Genomic DNA, 24,959 nt, shown 5'->3' on the forward strand with positions numbered 1-24,959 from the left:
GTATTATTATATTTTGCTCTCATTTTACAACAATACCATAGTTATTTTTACTTTTCCTGGAAGAAAAATATAATTCTCTTCCATATTTGGTTTTTTCTTATTTAGGAGGAAAAGTTTGGAGATTTATAAATTGAAGATTCATATTTCATAGCATAACACAATAGTACTCACAATGTAATTGTTTAGAGACTTGTTTATGGAAAAAATTTCTCTTTACAGTTTTAATGTTTTTTATTTTTTTTAATGTGTAGGCTATTTCCATATAACAATATTTTGATTTTTAGTATAGTTTTTATCATCTGATTTATCGATATTATGATTTGCAATTAATAAGTTTTCGCATGACACCCTAATTCTGTTAACTATGACTTTTTATATATAGTAAAAAAAATATCTTTTTAAAAAATTGGAATAGGGAATTAAAGCTCCAAATAATTATTTTAATGGTCTTATATTTGAACCATGCCTCTCCTAACAAAGAATCCTAGTTTGTGAAATGAGAAGAAATGACTCAATCCTCTATAAAGTCAAACCAGACAAATCTTTAAAAATTCTAACAACTATATATAAAAGACCAACTGATCAAATGATAATTAGTAAAAACAAATTGATTCATTTAATAAGATTCAGAAACATATGATCACAAATTTTGTACCAGTAGCCATTACAACTAAATATTTGCTATTTCCTTACCCTGTTTAATACTATTTGTCTTATTTAACTAATAATACATACATTTTCCCCCCTCAAAACAAAACATAGACACAAGAAGAAAAACAATGTGTAATTAATCAGCATAAACAAAGTTGGAAATAGCATTAAAAGATGTAAATAAAAATAATAAAAGAACAAATTTGGTGAGAACTAGCTAGAGACTTTGCCTCATCATCATTATATTAGTTGCATTGTGGATTTCTACCAGGTCCACCATAATAGAAATGTGTACCCCATTCAGTGCTATAAGCATTTTTGATGTTATAGCAATTTGTATTCTCAGCCAAGATTGATATATCTTGGGCTGAACTTAGGCTGTTATCAGAGTCCACAATTTCAAGATTTCTGAAATAACTCGCTTTTCTAAATCCATCGTCACCAAAATGGCCTGAGCCCATTTGTGTAGACGTATGTTCTCCATTGGCCCGTGAATTTACTATCTCTCCGCCCCACTCCACCATTGTAGCTCGCTCCGCCAAGTGTGTAAATAACTCAGCCGGCCAATAACCTACTAGTGTGTTGTCACCAAACACCATCCACCAATTCCCTAGCTTTGGATCCTATATATACACACAAAAACAATAAACACATTACATATTGTACATATATACATAAACCTATATTGAATGTTGTATACACAAATATACATTTTGTATATTTTAACTAGGGTTTGTAATTAATTTCGGTCTAAGGAAATTAGTGAAAATGGTAACTTGTTTTCTTTCTTCGTTTTGGTTTCTCATCTGGTGTTAGGGAGCTCGACTATTTCAAATTCACATAGCATAGGATTTCTTTTGGAGGAAAGCGTTTCCTACCAATAATTTTGTCATATCCAGGGTTCGAACTCAAGACCAGTGATTGAGAAAGGAGCAATCTTATTCATTGCATCACATCTTGATTTCTTTCATCATAGTGATACACAACAAATCAACTTCTTACTAAAAGTACTTCATTGAAAAATGTCTTTTAAGTTTAGAAGTTTGGTAAAATAAAAGTATATGTCTAAATACACTAGTATGGTAATAATTACTAACATATTGTTATTTAAAAGTGTATGGTAGATTAGTATTCCATTTTCTAGATTAAGTTTAGCTAAAAATGCAAAAATGAGAGAAGGGAATTAAGAAAGGGACCTTCCAAATGAGTATAGTAACATCATATTGACTTCCCTCAACAGAAGAAACAGGAGAAATGGCAGCACCAATGGCTATTCTGCTATTTGTTTGGACAAATCCTGAACATAACAAGTTGTAACATCCTGTTGCTTGATAAGAATCACTCTGTTCATATTACAAAAAAAATTACTTATTGTCACACATTAGACTTCTAAATATAGACATGGTTAAGTGTAATGTGTTCTCATAGAACAAATAAAGTTCAAGTTATTATCAGGATCCACATGTTAATGACATTAAATTGTAACACAACCATGTGAAACATTTTTTATAGTTCAAATTAACTGAACTTTTCAATGTTTAAAAATAAGTTTAGATTTTTTTTCCATTTTTACCTTTTATTTGAATTTCTTCTGCGATGAGTTCAATAAATCTTTATTGCTTATTTAGTATTTGTTAAGAATATTATTAACTAAGAAAAATTTGCTCTTTTTAACCGTCTAAATTTTTAGATAAGTCACACACTTTATCATAATCAATGTTTATTTATTTTAAAGAGTACTTTAATAACAATTAAAAGGGTAAAAAAAGGAAAATAAGGCATAACTAATGTCTTGATATTTTTTTCTTAAAGGGTATACAATACCTCAATAATTCACTTATTTTCAAATGGAAGAAGTACTATCAGTTCAATTTTACTTGTTCGAATGGATCTTACACTCCTCTTAAAATAATATTTCCTCCATTTCAAAATAAGTGAATTGATGGGGTACCATACACCCTTTAAGAAAAAAAATATTAATACATTAATTAGACATTAATTTTCATTTTTCATTTTTACCATTTTTATTCATTGTTAAATTACTATTTAGTCCTTGATTATGATAACTATTCGCAATACTTCAAAGAAATTAAAATTTCTTAAAGTCACCACATAAAAGAAAATCAAATAAAGGACAAAATTAAAATAAAATTCCAAAATTATCTTTAAAGATTAAATAATTAAATTAATTTGATCACTTTTTCATTTGTGTTTTATTGTTGCTGTCATGGTTAATTTTCAACAACTTTGTGATGAGAAAGTAATAAATATTTAGCATGCATTGCGCCAGAAAAGATGGTTCAAATTTTGATGAATGGGGCTTTTCAATGTAGTTAATGTTATTTATTAGTGCAATAAATAACATAACAATATAGGGAGGCTGTGTGGTTAAGGAAATTCAAAGAATGTGGATACAAATAATATTATTGTAAGATAATGACACATAAATAAAATAAATATTTAATGCCTAGAGACGATATAAACATACATAAGGGTAAGGTAGCCAAAACTTTTTCTAATTAATTAATACTTCCTCTATTTTAAAACAGTTGTTACGTTAAACCTAATTAACTTTTAAAGCTAAAGTAATTTAATATTTTAAAATTAAAACTCAGATCTTCAAAATTTTCCAAAAAAGTAGTATAAATGCAATATATATATATAAATATATATATGTATATATTAAAAAGGTACATCTCAAAATATTCAAATTTTATAATCATTAATTCTTAAAATGAAAGAAGCACATATATTTAAGAAATTATTTAATACGGAAGGAGTATTTCCTCTTCATTTCCAAGAGAGATTCCTTGGTCTATATGTACAAATAATAAAGAGAGATGCTAAATAGCCAGAAATTTTTTATCAGAATTTGACCAAAATTTTGAAAAGATACTTAAAAATTTTTTCCTTCAAAATAAAAATTAAAGTTAACTATTGTCTAGTAAATTGCATAAAACATTTATTATTTTGATAAGATTAATTTTTTGGACTCCACCTAATAAAATAGAAAAATAAAATATTTAATAGTTTTGTTTTTTCGTCAAATTCTTTTTTCTTCTCGTTTTTTTGTCATTTTACTTTTTGACCTTATTTTTTTTAATTTTCCTGGCTCTCTTTTTTAAAAAAATGTGGAGTAAATTAAAAAAATACTAACAAGAATAAATATCTTTATGTCTCCAATAAAGTAATTCTATAAGATAACAGAAAAAACACTACTTTTGAGATTTAATTTCACATTTTTATATAAATAATTAATATTTATAAAAAATTATATTATAATTCAATTTTAAATAAACTATTCATATTTTAAAATAAAACACTTAGCTTAATGTACTGTGAAAATTCTAAACTTGCACCTTTAATGAAATTATCTATATGTTAAAGTAAATTATTAAAAGATAAACTAAAATTATAAAAAAGAACAGTTTTTGTGAAGTTGTTCTCACAAAATTTTAAACCGAAAAGAAATTTTTTATTCATGCATTTGATTTAAAAGAAAATTAATATATTTTTTAAAAATGTAAGTGATACAAATTAGTTAATAAGATATATAACGGTTAGTAATAACTTACTTTAATATAAATACGTACTTTATTTATAATTTTATTTAAATGCATTATTTATTATGTGTAATTTCTTTTTATTTATTTTCTTGTTTTAGAATTATGTATATATAATTAGTTAGATAGAATTTCATTTATGTAGAACATTCATATTATACAATTTTTGTGTATATTGTTAGGAAATTAGAAATAACATTATTGGTGAATAAAATTTGTAGGACGTGTATGTTTGATTTCAAATTATAGAGGGTCTATCTTTCATTGAACATATATAGTATACAAAAGTTTAGTGTAATTAATTAGGATTGATACTTATAAGTTATATGAATTTTATGATTTGTATAATATTATTAAATTTTGAGATTTGACTGTTTTTATTGTAATATCTTTTAGATTATATTAAAAATAATAATATATAATTTAATTTTTTTTACACAGTACTTAATCAGATTATTTAATTAGAGCTTAATTAAGTATCAGTAATGTCATTATTATCGGAGAACTATGAAGATGTTTTTTTTCAATTTGTTTTTATAAAAGATTATTTTGAAATTATAAAGATTTTTCTATATACGTTCGATCTTATTATAATTTTTCAACGAAGCTCCATCAACATTTTTATCCAAATAATAATTTTTGTATGCGTCTCTACTACTCAAATAAAAAAAGTACTACTTTTGATGAGTCTTTATTATGATATGATTCATCTGGGATTGAGGATATGAAGACAATTACATAATACGAGAAACAGTATTGTAGTTTCAGTTTTCTTATATTTTGTTCACATACATTGTAAGTATAATCAGATAAAATATACTCTACTTTTATTATTTAACTTCTTTCTAAAAATTTGATTTGTAACAACTCCTTTAAATAAATAGGAGTAATTATTTTACCAACTCAATTAATTTCATATTATTAATTTTGAGTATTATAGATGGGTGATACTTCTGTTTTTTTAGATATATTTTGTGATTCATTTTTAATGTTTTTATGGAATTATAAATAATTAATCTCATCAATTATTTCTAATGCATTGAAAATATAGTTGAAGAATATATTTACTATTTGAATTAAAGGGTAAAATTGTCCAAAAACAAACTAATTCATAGTATAAATATGTGCTTTTATTATTATGGTCAAATTATTACCAAACTTTTTTGGCCAAAATAATTTTTCCATTATTAATAAATATAAAGAAGAAAACTTTTGGCTTAAAAATTGCAAGTCATTTTCCTTGGACCACCAGCATTTACACCAATCTAGCTATGGGAAGTGAGCAGTCATGTTTAATGTGCTCTTTAAATGTTTGACTCTTAACAAATCATGTGCCACACTATGCTTTTATGCCTCCTCCATGCATCCATCCTCTATTCTCTTATTCACTTTATATTATTTCCATTTGAGTTTTTGACCATTGAATTCAACCACTTTAATAATTCCTCTTTCTTTCCATACCCTCTCATCCACCTTTTCCTAATGCTTAAGCGATATCAAAATGTTTAAAATATGTTTATATTTAGATTAGCTAAAATTAATTATTCAGGGGTGAAGTAAAATAAAACGGAGGTTGTATAAAAGTATAGTTAGAAATAACTTATTTCTGGTTGAATTTGTTTGTTCTATATTATTTAACTCCAACTTTTAACATCATGTGTTTAAAATTATAAAATTAAATGAAATTTTGATATATTTTACGTATTTTTAATTTATTACCATAAAATCAAAAATCTTAATTACTTTCTCACACTCAATTTCAAATCAAAATAACAAATATTATTTTATCTTGAATAAAATGTTACTTATTTTTAAATAATTTTATTTTTGTTAAAACAATATTTATTAGCAAGGAGTTGACCACGTACATTGAGATCTAGATAGTTGATTAAGAAAATCATGAAATCAGAGAAGTGATTAGTTTAATTAATTTTTTCCAGCTACCCTCTTGCACGTCCTTAATTAATTTAATTATATATTTCCTCTATATGTGCCAAGGTTCAGATTACAATTTTAGAATTGGAAGATTCGAGTTACGTAATAAAAAAATAGATAAAATCCAAAGTGGGACATAATTTATTAGGTAGACAATTACTTTCAAAGCACGAAACTCCTCAAATAAACAAAGTTGGGAAGTTTCCATTGACCCAATGAAAAAGTTGACTTTCAAATTATCCCTTTTTACCTCTATAACAATTTATATGAGTTAGTCTACTTTAACATTAATTAAAAAACGATATATAGACTTTTATAAGTCAAGATATTATATGTAATTAGAAATCACTTTATTATTGATAAAATAAAAAATTTAACGTTAAATTATTATTAAATATAAAAATGTTATATTTTGTTAAAATTGACAAATAAATAAAGTTTATTTGTCCATATTATAAAAAATAATTGTCCAATAATTTTTGTTTAATATAAAAAATTAAGAGATAATTTATATATATATATTTATTTTATCCTTATTATTAAATAGTACTCTACTATTCAATAAGAATATCTAATAGTAGTACATTCTTCAAAATTAAATCTAATATATTTAAAAAATAATATAATAACAAAACTATTATTATTTATTATTTCTTAAAATTGTATTAAAGGACAATTATCTTTAAACAAAGAGACTTAAAAATTTATAAAAGACAGAGAAATTAAATCTCCCTAAATAAATCGAGATAGTTCCACTAAATAAAGAAGTTAACATAAATCAGTGTGAAAGTCCGTGCCCCAAAAGCAATGCATTTATTTAAAAGAGGTTCTTTCCAAAACATTTATAATCGTTTTTATATCCCTTTTAGCTATAGATATTATTCTCACTTTTGAATTTGATGTGGCATTATTATTTATTAAGATCATATATTGTATTTCGTATGTTCATAATTATTTGTTTTTATTTTTTTTACTTACTTTCAATTATTTATTTATTTTAACAAATAAAAATAATAATTTTCTTTTATTTATTTATATCTTTAATTAATTGCTTTGAAAAAAGTTAAACTTCTGGGAAATCTAAAATTTTTAATTCATTCAATTTTAGGATAAAATAATAAAGTTACTATGTCAATTATTGTTTTCTTAATAGGTGTGTCAATTAAAAAGTGGACAAGTAATTAAGGATACAAAAAGTATTATTTGTACTTAGCAGTATGCTAATTAGCATACTCCCATGAAACATTATACTATTTCACGAAAAAATAAAAGTAAAATCTATCTATATTGTATCTTTCTCAAACTAATTTTTTTTTTTTTAAAAAAAGAATAAAGGAAAGGAGAGAAAGCTAACCGTCCAATATGTAAATAATCTAGGTCTGCTGTCACCATACAGCTCCGGACTAACCTGACTAGTAGAAGAATCAAAGCTTTACAAATTTGAAATATATAATTTTTTAAAAAAAAAAACCTAATTAAAGATGAATAAAAGATTTAAAACATTAATTTAGTGTTTTAGTCGTACCTGCCAGCCAGCTTCGATGCTATTAAGATCCGACCCGTCAAAAGATCCAGATAGAACCCAAATTTGAGATAGACTAAACTCGTTCACTACTTCGATTGATGGTTCCCATACGTTTATTGTTGCTTTTGCACCATATATCTCTTCAGACCCTCCAGTATATGCTATTGCGTGCTACAATACATAGCATATTTTGTTTTAAAGCATTCATTCATTCGATATATTAATGAAAATACTTATGAAATGGGGTATAATATACGCATACAATTAACATATGATTAATTAAAAATGTCATAACTACTATTTATGAGCTATAATAATAATAATTAAGTAGATAGCATACACTCTACCTAAACTACAATAAATATCCTTAAATTACTAGTCATATTTCAATTTCACTAACTTGGGACATTTACGCCTTACAACTACCAGTAGTAATGACTAATGAATTAACTACCCAAAACATATATATGTACTACATTCTTCTTTAATGTAATACGGCTTCTATAATTCCATCTCCTTCAAATTACACTTGCATTAATAAATTCCTATTATATTGTTTTTAAAGGCTACAAAGTCCTTAAATATTAGTATTGCTAATATGCATCATTACATAAGAGTGACGGATTAGGGGAGGGGCATTACTAATACTATTACAAATATACAAGGTAGACACCAATCGTTTCAACCTAACAAAACGAGTTCCGATCTTGTCTGCTTCTATTTTTTTTTGAATTTGTCAATTTCATTTATTTCTAGGTGTCTTATTTTAGATCTTCTACTCTCTTTTTTTATATATGATGATAAAATGACTTTGACAATTGCATACTCATTAATAATAAAGATAGACATAATTAAGTGGTAAATATTTAATAAAGAGAGATTTTTATTGTAAATATACTTTAGGTTAAAGTAGTTAAAAATAGACGTGAAATGACAGATAATTAGAGACGGGTAAAAAAAGTTAGATACCTCGTGTCCATTGCCACTAACAACATCAGGAGCATCAACACGACGAGCAATAGGCAATCCATGTCGTTTTTTCTTACCAAAATCATACAATGACTTTGCTCTAAGCACATCATGAACCTCACTCCGCCGTATCGGGACAGTGCCTACAGGGCACCGCGTTCCGTTTTGGTGCCATAATTGCCAATCTATCACTGCACTTTTGCTATTGTTACTTACAACGTCTCTACTCATCATCGCGTCTGTTTTCACAGACGTTTTCAGTTTTGGAATCTCTGGTGGAATCTTCTGTAATTGAGTACATTGCAATGATTTTGAAGTTAAAAAATAATAAAAATTTATGATGATTTAATAACTTGTTGCTTGTGAGTAAAAGAAAAGAAAAGAAAAACTAAAGTGAAAGTAAGGGTAGTTGGTAGTTGAAATCCTAATATTATCATTATTATAATAATTATTATTATTATAGCACCACATCTTTTAATTTTGGGTTTGTTTTTTTTTCAAAAAAGAGAGCTTTTTATAGACTCATTACAAATGTTATTTCAATTATTATAAAGTTATTTTCTTTTATTCAGAGCTTATAGAACATCATTTCTGTCTTAAAACTCGCGATAAAATATGAGATATAAATAGTTTGTTATATGACTATTTGCAACCTTTAATTCCAAAGCAATAAACATGTAGTTGGTTCGTGATCGTACTTAACTATAAATGAGCTAGCAACAAATTTCATAAAGGAGGAGGTAGGGGGTTGCAACTTGATATATTTAATTTATTACTATATCTCATTGGCACAAAAGGCGAAAAAAAAGAGAGAAGAAATTAAAGTAGTCTATACCTGAATCTTGTGATTCTTGAGCAAAGGATGATCGAAAGCTGGTTGTTTTCTTTTATGAACACAATCTATGATATCTCCATCCGGGCTCTATATATCAATTTCATTTTCGTTAAAAGAAAGACATATCAAAATGATTTAATGAATACAACATAATATATGTACCTGAATAGTGAAGAGAGGAGGCTTGTTGATTCTATCCAAATGCCTGTGAATCCTTTCAAGTCTCATATTGCTAACTTGTTTATACTTTGTGTAGTTCAAATTATGTGCTTCACACATAACAAAGAACAAACACAAAATCAAGACTAGAAAACTTTGATCTTTCTTCTTAATTTTAACCATATTTCATTCAGTGCCAAAGAAAAGGAAAGAGAAAAAAAGGAGACTAGAGCACCATTATTAGAAAAAAAGATAAGTGTTTTAAACACATAAATGTAGTAAATGCATAGGAAAAGAGGTGGTTGAGATTCATGATGATTGAGAGGAGAGCAGCAACATATAAATAAAAATGGACAGTCAAAACATTGTTTTTACAATGATGGAAAAGGGAGTTAATACTAGGGGCAGAAAAATAGAGTAATAAAACCTATCCCCACATTCTTTTATTATTGGTTTACACCTTACTTAATCTCTCCTTCAATATTTCTATCTGCCTCTCTGCCCACCATACAATCTTCACCATTAATACTCACTACTTTCCTTCTTCCACCACCCTTTTATTAAACTATTTACTACCTCCGTCTCATTTTATATGAGTTAGTTTGACCTGACGTGAAGTTTAAATAATAAAAAAAGATTCTTGAAATTTCTGTAATTATAAATCATTTCATTAAGAATAAATTAGACAATTTAAAATTAAAATATTACTAAATATAGAAATATATTATTTTTTTAGAACTGACTAAAAAAAGTGAGTCCTATAAATTGAGACAGAGAGATATGTACTTAATTAATATATTCTGTACCATTTTAAAAGTGTAGCGTGTGATTCTTTTTCTTAATTCTATTAGATCTCCAAAATAGCCTGCACAAATCGTGTTGACTTTCGAATTAAAAAGTTTGGTGAGAAGAAGCTGACTTGTATGAAAAAATATTGTGGAGCTATATATATACATGTGTGTGTGTTATAACTGAGCAAGTTATAGGATGGCATTGGAAAGGTTAAAGTAGGTTGAATTAAAAATAGGATTGGACCATGACTCATAAGTTTACTTAAGGCTAAACTGATGTAAGAATCAGGTTAAATAAACACTCTCTTAATCTAAATAATTTTGACATACTAATGTAACTTTTAAAGAAAATAAGACCAATTTTGCTAGAAAAAAAGGTACAAAATAAATACATGAGGCCCGACTATTGGAAATCGGGACAAGAGACCCGATCCGGAAAGAGAGCACTAACCCCGTCAACCAACTATTAACCAACCCCGACTTCTTTTTTTTTAATGAATAGATAGAGCCATGATACATTTCGAAATATTGTAAAGATAAATAGACTCTTTTCGCGAGTCCGAAATTCAAAGGGTAGAAAATATTAACAAAAATTCCAAAACGGTATATAAAATTTTATATAAACCAAAACGGCAAAATCGCTGCCGACGCAGCGATTTACTTCAACTGAAAAAGTAAAATCGCTGCTGAGGCAGCGATTTTGCCAAAAATTTTTTTTTAATATAAAAATGAAATCGCTGCTCAAGCGGCTATTTCAAAATTTTTCTTCTTACAAATCGCTGCCAGGGGCAGCGATTTGACATTATTTTTTAATTTTCTTTTTTTTTTAAAAAATAAGGTATATCGCTGCACTGGCAGCGATTTATGAAGAAATTTTTTTTTTTTAAAAAAAAAATCGCTGCCAGTGCAGCGATTTATAAAAAAAAAATATATATTTTTTCCAATATAAATCGCTGCTAAGGCAGCGATTTATAAAAAACAAAAAAAAAATTTTGATATAAATCGCTGCCCTGGCAGCGATTTATATCAAAAAAATTTTTTTTTTTTATAAATCGCTGCCTAGGCAGCGATTTATTTAAAAAAAAAAAATTTTTTGTTATTAAATCGCTGAGCAATTTTTTAAATAAAAATTTTTTTTAAAAATGTTAACTTATGTATATAATTTATAAGAAAATATACATTATTTTTAAAAAATTAAAAATAAGTAAATATATTTTCTTTCTAAAAAAAGATATTATATTGAATTTAAATTTAAATAATATTTGAATACAAATAATTAATTTTTTTAAATAAAAAATTAAATGAGAAAAATTATTTAATTTTTTTTTTAAAACAAAATTATATACTTTTATATATATATATATAAGTATATAATTTTGTTTTAAAAAAAAATTAAATAATTTTTCTCCTTTAATTTTTTATTTAAAAAAATTAATTATTTGAATTCAAATATTATTTAAATTTAAATTCAATATAATATCTTTTTTAGAAAGAAAATATATTTATTACTTACTTATTTTTAATTTTTTAAAAATAATGTATATTTTCTTATAATTATATACATAAATTTTAAAAAATATTATAATTTTTTTTATATATAAAAATCGCTATTATAACATTTTTAAAATTTTTTTTTTATTTAAAAAATTGCTCAGCGATTTATATCAATTTTTTTTTTTGTTTTTTATAAATCGCTGCTAAGGCAGCGATTTATATTGGAAAATATTTTTTTTTTTTATAAATCGCTGCACTGGCAGCGATTTTTTTTAAAAAAAAAAATTTCTTCATAAATCGCTGCCAGTGCAGCGATATACCTTATTTTTTTTTTAAAAAAAGAAAATTAAAAAATAATGTCAAATCGCTGCCCTGACAGCGATTTGTAAGAAGAAAAATTTTGAAATCGCTGCTTGAGCAGCGATTTCATTTTTATATTAAAAAAAAAAATTTTTGGCAAAATCGCTGCCTCAACAGCGATTTTACTTTTTCAGTTGAAGTAAATCGCTGCGTCGGCAGCGATTTTACCGTTTTGGTTTATATAAAATTTTATATACCGTTTTAGAATTTTTGTTAATATTTTCTACCCTTTGAGTTTCGGAGTCCTCTTTTCGCCCCCTTTTCGATGCGAGACACAATCCTGATTTGGGACTCGAGACTCAACCCCAACCTAAGACATAGTCCCCGACCCCGACTTAAGGCCTAGTTACTAGGATAAGAGACCTGACCTAGAAAGAGAAAGTCGACTTAGACTCGAGACCCAATCTTGATTGCCGACTTCTAATTCAACCCCAACCCGAAACATGTGCCCCAACCCACGACATAAGATTGACCTAAGACTTTACTCGATAAGAGAGAGCTAACCCTAAGGGTTGATTATTAACTGAACCCATCCCCAACCTAATACAGAAAAAAATAATTTAGGATCTGGGACTCAAGACCGATCCCAACTTGAAAGTTGACCCCCTGACTCAAGACTTGTGATCGACCTTAATTGCTGACTTTTGACCCGACTCCAACCTGAGAGTTGCCCCCCGAACCAAGACTTGAGACCTAACCTTGATTGTAGACTTCCGTCCTGACTCCAACCTGAGACCTAAGACCGACACCCTCCCCAAGACATGAGACTAACTTGAGACTCAAAAGTTGACCCGAGACATGAACCAAGATCCAAACTTGAACCTAACCTTGATCCTGAACCTATGCTTTGAGTCCTCACTCTGATTCGGGACCCCCCAACCTTGACTTGGGACCCTCGATTTGAAAGTTGAGATTTGATCCTTTTGGATGGATTAAGAATACTTGGGCAAAACCTCCTATTTAGCAAAGAAAAAAAATGAATTGAAATCGAAAATTAAACTGGATCAAATTGACAATCATTTTAAAATGGATAATATTTGATTGAATTAAACTTTATTTAATTTCAAATTATCTTATGTTACCTCAACCTATAAAAATCCGAATGGATCGATCAAATAATTTGTTTTTGGGATCAATTCAACTCCCCTTCTAAGCTAGGATAATGCTATTATTGATGTGAACACGTTATTAATAAAATGATTTTGATAGCACAACCATAAGTGTTGTAATAATAGTTTTGAAGTTAAGGTTGGTAGGAGGGAGAGAGATGCATTTTTGGTTAAATCTCTAATTAATTTGCCGTCTATACTTGCGAATTAAGCTGGTAGTGGTTAGACTTCACTTTTTTATATTAATATAATATAAATAATAAATGAATATTTTTAGTTGTCATGTATACTAAAAATATTTATTTCAAAATAATTATCAGTTTAAATAATCAGAGAGAATCAATTATCTTTTTTTAACTTTGCCCTTAACATTACATATATAGATAAAGATTAAAAAATTAATAAGAGATATATTAATCAAATAAAATTCTTTATTAATTTTTGCTTAAGAATTGTATCAAATCTCATCGTGATAACTAAAAAAGAACTTAGAGAGTAACTTATAAAACCTTTTCACTTTTCTTTACCTAAAATTCAAAGTATGTAGTAAGTCTTCTTGTTATGTTGTATCTAACTTGAAGTTACATTAAGAAAATGTATACGAGTAATTAATAATGAAAAGGATATGAGAAGTGAGTGAGCAATAATTTATTCTACAATTATAAAATAATAAATACATAGTGGGAAAGAGTGACCCCACAAAACAAAAGTTGTACCAAAGGCTAATATAATGCTGCCTTGCTAAGATTTGCGATAGTTGATGGGTTGGCACTCTATTGTTTTTTATTCGTCATTCCTCAATTCCAAGTGCCTTCTAGGAATTTATTAGATTTTTCTTTACTTTGATTTAGAACCTTGAATTTACTAAGATATTTTTTGGACCTCACAATCTCCGGAGTGATAAATATTTTTTTACTATTAATTAAATATTTTGAATTTTAGTCTCTTGAGAAAATGAATTTTGATCATAAATAAAATATGAAAAAACATAATTTTATGGAAAAAATAATAAATATATCCTAAATTATCGTAAATAGTATTTTTACACTTTCTGTTATACCTTTGAGACATTTGTGTCCTTGTCATTTAAAACCTAGAAGATATATGTCTTTCCCTCTAACAGAAGACTAAACAGGGACATGTGACACAATCTTATCCGTCGATCTAATATTCTATAAATGTCGAGTCGATGGATAAGAATATGACACGTGTACGCTCATTAGTATAAAGAGTATATATGCTATAGTTTTTGGATGGTAGGAGCATCAATTTTCCAAAAGTATGCCAGAGGGTATCAACGTACCATTTACAATAGGTCGAGGGTACATTTGTCATTATCCTCTATTTTAATTGATAAAACATGTTGGTACAATTGTGTTCCTCCCTCAATTCCTTCCTTCAGGTTCGAGGGCTGTTAGTAGCTTATTTCTCAAACGTAGATGATTTGGACTTGATCTCTATGAAAAGTTTGTGGATCTTCTTAAAGTATTTGATTATAACAAAAGAGTAGCATATTTTGATCTCCATGAATATCTGTTTACATGACCGGGTTGGTTTGAGTTTTTCAAATACCAAACTAAATCATTTGTATCGGATTTTTGAATTTATAAATGAAACCAAACCAATAAACTCGGGTTTTCAACTTTGAATTTTTCAAGTTTTTTGGATTTTCGGATTTTTTTCGATAAAATATTCATACAAACATATAATATACTTTACTTCAAATATTTCTTTAGTCCTACTTAAATGTAACTATCTAAGTTATTTCTAAAAAAATAACAAAAAATATGATATGATTAATGACACTAAAATATCCAAAAAAAATAAAATCGTTTGAAACAAATAATGCAAATTAATAAGTCATAATGAAATTGATCATAATTTAAAGTACTAAACATGCTAAAATAAGTTCAGTTAGTATTATTTACATGACTAAATAATAAAAGAAAGTAAAATTAGATCATGTATTTTAAATTGTCTAAATCTATGTAAAACTAAAAAATAAATGTTCAATATTATTGTCATTCTTAATATTGAATTGATTTCTTTTTGCATTAGTATTAATATGATTTTTATTTAAACTATAACTATCAACATGTATGAACTATAATCTTTATTAGATGATTAAGAATTTTAACTTACAAACAAGAAATAAATATATTAAAAGCTAAAAAGTATGAAAAAGTATAAGTGTATTTAAAAATTATATCAAAGTAAATATTTTACGTATAAAATAAAATTTTAAAATTATAATATAATGTTGGTTTGGTCTTTTTTAGTTGAAACCAAACCAAACCAACCTAAATATAATCGTGGTTTTTTTCCAACAACAAACCAAGTCAAATAAAATCACTAGTCGTTTTTTTTTCCGATTCAACTCGATTTGTGATTTCGTTTGAATTTTTTACACCCTACCCAAGAGTTCATGAGATATTTTTTGAGATGCCTTTTTCAAGGAAATATAATAACTTTTATATAGATGTGAATTATTCCATCTATCTCAATGTATGTGAGACTTTTCATTTTTCGAGAGCCAAATAATTTAAGTTTGATCGAAAATTTATGCATGAGATCTTTAAATTTTTTGAAATGAAATTTATATATTTATAAACTACGAAAAAGTACTATGTGAATAATTGATAATTCAAAAGATTCAAAAGATATACGAAAAATTCACAGTCTAAATATACTTATTTAAATTTTTAAATTTAAAAAGTATTACATAAATTGAGTCGGAGAAAATAGGAATTAAGGAAAAATAGTCTAAATAAGGTCCTAATTAACATTAAACTCGCAAGTCTTACAAAATTTTGATTCTTACAAAGTTTTGAATTGATAATTTATTTTTATTTTATTGATTATTCAACCTTATTGGGGAAAGAAATGTTTCTTCTATTCTGTTTGTTTCTCAACATTGGGACCGAAGAAGTCCCTTAATCTATGCTTCAATTCACAACTCTCCATGGTGTACATGATGCATTTTAATAATAATAATAATAATAATAATAATAATAATAATAATACCTCCTCCGTCTCAAAAAGATTTGACTTAGAACGAAGTTTAAGAAAAAAAAAGAATACTTTTTAATTTTGTGATTCTAAATTAAAATTATGTCAAATGTACCAAAATATCATTTAATCTTATGGTTCTAAACATGCCACATAAAAAATCAAAGTTAAAATATTACAAAGAAAAAGAATTATTCTTTTTAAAACATATTAAAAAAAATAAAATCATTTCTTCTAAACAGACTGAGTAGCAATAATAATAATAATAAGGGACCTAATAATATTATCAATAGTAATAATTTGTTTTGTTTAGAATATTAAGGGAATCAAGTTTTAGAATATTTAAATGGAGCATTAATTATGAGTGTGAGCTTCTATCTCGAATTTCGAATACCTTTTTGTGTATTTGTGTGTGTTCATCCAATTCAAAATAAAAATTTGTCAGCTTCTTTAACTTCCAAATTTGACTCAATTTTAATGATAAATTATAACAACACACGCTATATCTGCTTGAATGTTCTTTCTTTAATAAAAGACTTATTCTGAAATTATATTAATCTTATAGTTTTCCGTTGGTACGATAAATTTAGGAATAATAAATAAGAAAATATATTAGCGTTCTATAGCTACAATTTTGCTATTTGTGCTCCATAAAAAACTAATATAGTTTACAGTGGAGCATCTGATAATCATGGCGTTTTGTAAATATCGGGCATTTGTGTCTATGAAAATTGCATTTGAATATGTATATGTTCTTTATGTTAGGCTAAAGTGGCGAGTTGAGATTAGGAGAGAGAGGCGAGCGATATTAGGAGAGAGAAGCGAGCAATAGAGGACAGAGAGTGGAGAGAGGTGAATTATATATGTATATTAGTTAGATAATAGTATATATGTAACTACTATGTATATGTAGATTTACATAAAAATTGTATGTGTATACAATTGAATCGAAAACATTTATATTTGTATAAAATCTTACTCTTGCTTTATACAAAGACAAATTATACATTGTATTTGTATAATTTTGTTGAGATGCTTGTCATCAATACTTATGAGGCTGTAAGAGTAGATGTAGTTCAAGTTTGATTCAATCTTTTTCCACAAGATTAGATTAAGTTGTTAAAGTAGTTCCATAGATTTAGTTAGTTAGTTACATGTTAAGTTGTTAGAGTAGTTCCTTAGAATTAGTCAAGTTAGTTATATCTTACTTGTATTTAAGGTGATGCTACGACGGAATAAGATCATTCAAGTTTGCTTTGATTCTCAATCTCTTTATGGTATCAGAGCTCCTTTAAAACTCTCATTAGTTTGATCCAATTTTTCTCTCTCTCTCTATCTCTATGTGTCATAAACCTAGTTATACCCGCTACCACCAATGCCATTACCGCTGCAGTCCCGACTGCCACTCATGTGGTACAATTCAATCCAGTTGCCCAATTACTCATCAAACTACAAGGTAACCTCAACTTTGCGACATGGAACACACAACTAGTGATGCTACTCAATGGACAAAAGCTCCTTGGGCATCTCACTGGTGTCAAATCTGCCCCTCCAAACGCTATCACACAAACACAAATTCTGATATCACTATCTCAAATCTTGAACATGAGATGTGATTTTACCAAGATCAACTAATTCAACAGGCCATGATGGAATTTGTTGACCCCACTATTGCTCCCACTATTGCAACTGACTCCTCGACAAAAATAGCATGAGATATCCTTCATACAATTTATGCCGATAAGATTCTCACTCGCATCTTCAGCTTGCGATATCAGTTGCAAAACTTGAAAAAGGCCTCCAAGACAATTGCTACCTACCTACAGGAGATCAGATCAATTGTTGATGCTCTCAAAGTAGCAGGCTCTCTAGTGACTGATGACGAACTAGCAATCAAGATCTTGAGTGGCCTAAGTCATGAGTATCGTGAAAGCACCGCAGCTATAAGAGCACGTGACACAACCTTAACCTTTGAAAAGTCATTTCAGAAACTCACGGACCAATAACTCTTTCTCAAACATCAGTATATTTAGAAATCCTCCTCCATCACGACTGCAGTTGCACAAGTGACCAACTTTTAGCCCCAACATAAGAAGAATAATCATCGCTTCCCCAATTAATCTTCAAAACCACAAGCTCCACAATAGGCGTACCCTGAAAATCAACAAAATAGGAGACAACCTAGGTGAAGTACCAACTTTGCCAAAAAATTGGTTACACAACTGATATGTGTCACTCAAAATCGGATAATCACTTTGAAGCTAAGGTTAACTTTGTGTCAAATCATCACTCAAATGCAAATCCTTGGATCCTTGGTTCTGGAGCTACCCATCATGTCACGACAGATTCAGATAATCTTGAAGAATATACTGGCAATGAGGAAGTGTCCATGAGCGGTGGTAAAACTATTCTCATTATTCACACTGATTTAGCTCAAATTAAGGCTTCTAACTCTAATTTCATGCTCTCTAACACTCTTTGTTCTCCAGTTAACAAAAATAACCTTATTTATGTTTCTAAGTTTTGCTTTGACAATCTAATCTCACTTGATTTTTTCCACACTATTTTCTTGTGAAGGATATCAAAACTCGGAGAATGTTCGTACAATGTCGGAATAAACACGGACTCTATGAGTGGCCTAGAGGGATCATATGTCACCTCCAGCCAACTTCACCTCCATCAGAGCCTCTTATCAATTGTGGCACCGTCGCTTGGGTCATCCTCACCTAAAAATCTAAGACTTAGTACTGAGTAAATTTTTACTTATCTTTCCACCAAAAAGAGTTTGAGTTTAGTAATTCTTGTTCATCAAATAAAGATCATCGTTTGCCATTTCAACAACTCACTTTAAAAAATAAAGCACCACTTCAAACTTTATTTAGTGATTTATAGGTTCCTTCACCCATTTTATCCATTGATAAAAAGTTGTATTACTACATTTTTGTTGATCATTAAACCAAAAATATTTGGTTATATACAATTCTAAACAAAAGTGAAGTCGCTTCTATTTTTGCACAATTTCATCCTTTGGTGGAAAATTTTTTTAAACACAAAATTGCCTCACTTTATACTGATGAATGAGGTGAATACAGATGTCTTAAAAACTACCTACAATGCGATGACATTGAGCATTTAATTTTCCCACACTACACACCCGAATGAGTTGCCATAACTGAATGACGTTATTGTCACATTATCGAAACAACTCGAAATCTTTTCAATGAGACCTCACTACCATCTGAATTATGGTCCTTTGTCTGTCATCATGATGTCTATCTCATAAATCGACTCCCTACACCTGGCCTAAATAATGACTCTCCTTACGAAAAATTATTTGACGAACCTCCAAAATACTCTTCAGTAAAATATTTTGGTTGTCTTTGTTATTCTTGGCTTAAATCATGTATACACAATAAATTTCAGCCTAGATCTACACCATGTGTTTACTTAGGAGTTTCTATTGTTCATCATACACACCTCTGTTTTGATCAAGTGTACTAAAAAATATTCGTTAGTCATGATGTTTAATTTTGTGAAGATATTTTTCCTTTTACAGAAATGTTCTCACACATAAAAAATAAATTTTTCACATTAAAATGGGAAATCATAAATTCCAAGGTCTGTAAACTCATCTAAAAATCCAAAACAACTAGGACTCCAATCTGGTTCCAACTCTCCCGCCGCGTATTCCTATCCCCCTAACAACTCTCTCTCATTCAAACATTCAAGAGTCCATAGTTGAAAGGCAACTACCAGTAGTCTCCACTCACTAGGTATAATCCTTATTGATTCCCTATCTCCTTCACTATTTAATTATGAAGCCCACAACACCTCTTCCTCATTACCCGATTCTAGTCCTCCCCCACCAGTAGTGATCCAACAGCCACCAAATCCTCCAAAAATTATGCCAATTGCCGCTGTCCCTCTACCCTCTAGTGTGGTCACAAGTTCCAAAAATAATATCTTCAAATCGAAGAAACAATTCAGCTTCTTGGATCACCTTTTCTCCCACACCAAATATCTTTAAGCAAACATTTAAAAAAAATTGAATGAAAGAATGCCAAGGATCTGGACTACGAAGCCTTAATGAGAAACCAAACTTGGGAACTAGTACCTAGGGACCCGATGAACAATGTAGTTAACTGTAAGTGGCTATTTTGTATTAAAAGAAAATTGATAATACTATTGACAAGTACAAGGCGCGACTATCTATGTCCAGGATTGGACTTTCATGAAACTTTCAGTCCGTTTGTCAAACCAACCACCATATGAATCTTTCTTTTTCATTGCAATTAAAAATAACTGGAAAATTCACCAGCTTGATGTGAACAATGCATTTTCGCAAGGTAGCTTACATGCACAAGTTTTCATGGCTCATCCGAAAGGCTATGCTAACTCTTATTTTCCCAATCATGTATGCCATCTCAAAAAGGACATTTATGGCCTAAAATAAGGTCCACGCTCCTGATAAGAAGCTCTAAAATATCACTTGACTAAAATTGGGTGTTAAGTCCGATTAAGATACTTCGCTGTTTAAACATCTGAAGTTGTCACAATGTATATTTTGGTGTATGTTGATGATATCCTCATTACTGGTAATTACCCGATCCTTGTCGCACATGTAATCACCTTTCTGGCTGACAGTTCTCCCTAAAGAACCTCGGTGAACTCAACTATTTTTTGGGTAATCAATGTCAAACATGTTCCGAATGGGATTGTCTTATCACAGTCTAGATACATACTTGATATTCTCTCAGGTGTAGATATGGTCGACTGCAAAAGGGTTATGACATCTATGTGCTCAAGTTCACCACCCAAAGCAGATAATGGTTCACCTCCTGCCAATGCAACCTTGTATCGACGCACTCTGGATAAGTTACAATACTTATCATTCACTCATCCTAATATTGTATTTGCAATAAACAAATTAGCTCAGTTTATACAATCTTTGAGTCTGGAGCATTATAAAGCAGTAAAAAAGGTTCTTCGATATCTCAAGGGATCAAGAAGATCGTGTTTGTAAATCTCTTTTCACTCTGATAATAATCTATATATGTATGTCGATGTTGATTGGGAGGGTAATCCTTGTGACAGAATCTCCACATCTAGTTATATATTATTCTTGGACAAAATCCTATTTTGTTGGTCCTCTAAGAAGCAACAATCAGTTGCTCGGTCTTCTACTAAAGTAGAATACTCGATTACCAATGTAATCTTTGAACTTACTTGGGTCCACAACCTGTTGAATGAATTACATAATATTGGTGTCTCATATCTTAGTAAAAACCCACTCTTCAACACTAAGATGAAGCACATTGCAGTAAACTTTCATTATCTTAAGAACAGTGTGATATCACTTAGAGTGATAGTCAAATATCTTTATGTCGTGGATGAAATTGCGGAACTTCGGTGTTTATCCAAGTTAGGCGTTGTTGCACCACACCTAACTTGAGGGGGTATGTTGAGATGTTTGTTATAAATACTTATTAGGTTGTTAGAGTAGATTTAGTTTAAATAATTTGATTCAATATTTTCCACAAGATTAGATTATGTTGTTAAAGTAGTTCCTTAGATTTAGTTAGTTAGTTATTGACCAAGTTGTTAGAGTAGTCCTTAGAATTAGTCAGGTTAGTTATATTTTTTTTGTATATAATTTTTTTTTATTGATTATCAAAGTGCAACATTACAATACTAAACAAGTAATGACACTTATTTCTCAGTACCCTTCCTCAACATTTAACATAAACTAGAATGAAGTAAAGAAAAAACAGTGTTAAACATCTAGCTACAAATTGCATCTAACTAATCTCATTCACTGTAGTCATGAGTTAACAGACATGGTTTTGCTACTAAAGATTCACCTGCCATTTCTTCTGTCTTGCCCCTCTTGTATGTATATAGATTGCCATCTCTCTTACTATTCTATCTCATTGAAGTGACCCCCCGAAATCGCATCAAATATCTTTCCCTCCATCTTAAAGTAACCACCATTGTGAATAAGTTGCTGAGAATGCCGCCTTTCCCCGAGCTTTTCTTAACCCATTTTACAACATGATCCACCTCTTCCTACCAACAACCAATAGGCCTATGTTCACCTGCCTATTTTAACATTCTACTCCATAATGAGTTCATAATTGGGCAGTCAAAAAGTAAGTGAGTCAAGGTTTCGTCTGGAGCTGCACAGAAAACACAAGCCTTAGGAACATCTAGACCAAACTTTTATAGTATGTCCACGTTGGTAATCTCTGGTGCAGGCCTAGCCATAAACAAAATTTGTGTTGTGGATGGACTGTAGGGTGAGTTAACAAGCTTTTCCAACTGATTTGGGATATTGTGGGCGCAAATCTGTATACATACACTTTATGCTGAACTTGCCATTTTGAACCATTTCCCCCAGCCTATCACCAAGGCTACCCTAAGACAAGGTAATGGTTGAAACATATCTCCTTACCTCCATGATTTTTCTGATAATCCACGTTGCATTTGATGGGATTTGACATAAACTGATGTCAATACTTTTCATATAGTATATGTGCACCCATTTAACCCATAAATAATCCTTCTTTGAAGCTAGAACCTATAATTGTTTTAATATCACTGCCTTGTTCTAGCACATAAGTGTATGGCATTTAGCCAATCTGTGCCTCTAGGTTGACAGATCTTTTCCCAAGCAACTAAAGCCCTTTTGGAAGTGCCAACAAATCCTTTCCATAAGTAAGTTCTACATACTTGTTCAATTAGGTTCATAATCTTTTTAGGGAGAATGAATGTTTGAACCCAATAAGTCTGCATACTGAAAACCACAAACTTAATTAATTGTAGTCTCCCAACATAATGCAATTTGGAAGTCCAACAATTTAGTCTTTCGGTAATTTTCTCAACTATAGGCATACATTGAATGATGTAAGCTTTTTTGAGGATAAAGGGATGCCCAAGTACTTAAAGGGTAAACTACCTTCATTATAGCCTAATTGCCTCAAGATTTCTTGTTTGATATTTGGTGTGACCGCTGAGAATTCAGAGCTTTTGTCACAATTTGCCTGCAAACCAGAGGCATTTGAGAACTTGGTAAATGTCTACTGGATCAGTTGTATTGATTTCACCTCCGCTTTGCAAAACATCAAGAAATCATCCACAAAGCATATGTGAGAGATATTAAACTTTTGACACCTCGAATAGAAGTGAAGCTTTTATCTCTTGTTGCCACAACTAACTCCCTTTGTAAGTACTCTATAGCCAAAAGAAACAGGTAGGGTGACATGGTATCCCCCTGTCTGATACCTTTTTTCCCTTGGAAAGGTTGATTAAGAATACCATTCATCACCAATGATTAAGAGACTGTTGAAACACATTCCATTACCCAATTTATGAAAGTCGGGGATAAACCCATACCTACAAGAAGATCCTTTAAAAAGGACCATTTAATAGATTATAAGCTTTGCGGAGATAGACTTTCATTACACATCTTGGAGACATTCCTTTCCTTGTGTACCACCACTTCATTATCTCATGGATTACGAGTACATTATCGATTATATTCCTTCTGTCTAGACTGATTATGAAGAGCTAACTAATGAATCTATGAATTTTTTGATTCTATTAGTAAGGACTTTAGTAATGATATTATAAAAGGTAGTACAACTGGAAATATGCCTATAATATTTCACGATTGTTGGATAGTGGACTTTTGTGATCAATGTGAGAGAAGCATTGCTGAAAGATTTAAGCAATCTACCATGTTTGAAGAATTATAACACAACATTACAGGCTAACTCTTGGATTGTTGCCCATTGATGATTGAAAAAATCAACAGGGTAACCACCCACACACAGTGCTTTCTCCTATGGCAAACCCTTGATGGTTGTATGCACTTAATGTATTTCACTAGGGAACATTTTGTTTATAAGAGAGGCATGGTCCATGTTGTATGACAGAAATGTCTGGGAAAAGAAGTGAGCCAACTGATGAACCCATAAGGCATTTAAAGACCGAGATGAACTCATGCTCTATGTCGAAGGGGTCAGTAAACTTGGTGCCATTTTCAGTATATATGGAGTGGATTGAGTTTCTACTAGTTCTCATATTAACCTGGGCATGGAAAATTTTTGTATTGGCATCACTCTCTCTTATCCATATAGCTCTAGATCTTCGTCTGAGTGCTTGTTTTTCAATAATCTCCATTTAGTGATTTCCTGAAATGTGTCCTTTTCTGCAACGATTAAAAGTTGAGCATATGGACTTCAACAGAGATTAGCCTGAATGATATCTAGCTTTCCTCTAGCCTGCTGGAGTCTTTGAGTATAGGAAGCTAAGTAAGCACTTAAGTCCTTTAATTCAACCTTCAAATTTTTAGTTTGGTACATATGTGTACTTTTACTTGTTGATTCAATACCTTCTGCACCTTATATGAGAATCTAGTGTTGCATAATCATGGAGTTAAGCTTGAATGGATTTGGCTTCATAATAATCACCACTTTACAATTTGTGATGAGTGGAGTATGATCTGAGACCCTTGAATTCATAAGCTCTGTCTCTAAACCCCCATATTTCTACAACCAA

At 29.5% G+C, this 24,959-nt stretch overlaps 1 protein-coding gene across 1 annotated transcript; it reads right to left on the reverse strand.

Moving 5' to 3' along the window:
• Positions 1–597: 597 nt before the first annotated feature.
• On the reverse strand, positions 598–10,116 carry LOC107015601. Its single transcript, XM_015215924.2, has 7 exons — positions 9,641–10,116; positions 9,479–9,565; positions 8,644–8,928; positions 7,675–7,845; positions 7,504–7,557; positions 1,848–1,994; positions 598–1,274 (listed from the first exon to the last, which is right to left on the reverse strand). The coding sequence occupies exons 1-7, from the start codon at positions 9,818–9,820 to the stop codon at positions 897–899; spliced, it is 1,302 nt and encodes a 433-aa protein (XP_015071410.1). The 5' UTR covers positions 9,821–10,116; the 3' UTR covers positions 598–896.
• Positions 10,117–24,959: the final 14,843 nt, after the last annotated feature.

The sequence above is a fragment of the Solanum pennellii genome, chromosome 4 (assembly GCF_001406875.1).
Source record: "Solanum pennellii chromosome 4, SPENNV200".
Taxonomy (NCBI): Eukaryota; Viridiplantae; Streptophyta; class Magnoliopsida; order Solanales; family Solanaceae; genus Solanum; species Solanum pennellii.

What these genes read in the sequence shown, in the direction of transcription:
- LOC107015601 (XM_015215924.2), bottom strand. Translation starts at nt 9,820, where the DNA reads ATGGTTAAAATTAAGAAGAAAGATCAAAGTTTTCTAGTCTTGATTTTG. An exon ending in TCAAGAATCACAAGATTCAG is followed by an intron (nt 8,929 to 9,478) that starts GTATAGACTACT and finishes ACTCAATTACAG; the next exon opens with AAGATTCCACCAGAGATTCC. An exon ending in TTAGTGGCAATGGACACGAG is followed by an intron (nt 7,846 to 8,643) that starts GTATCTAACTTT and finishes TATGTATTGTAG; the next exon opens with CACGCAATAGCATATACTGG.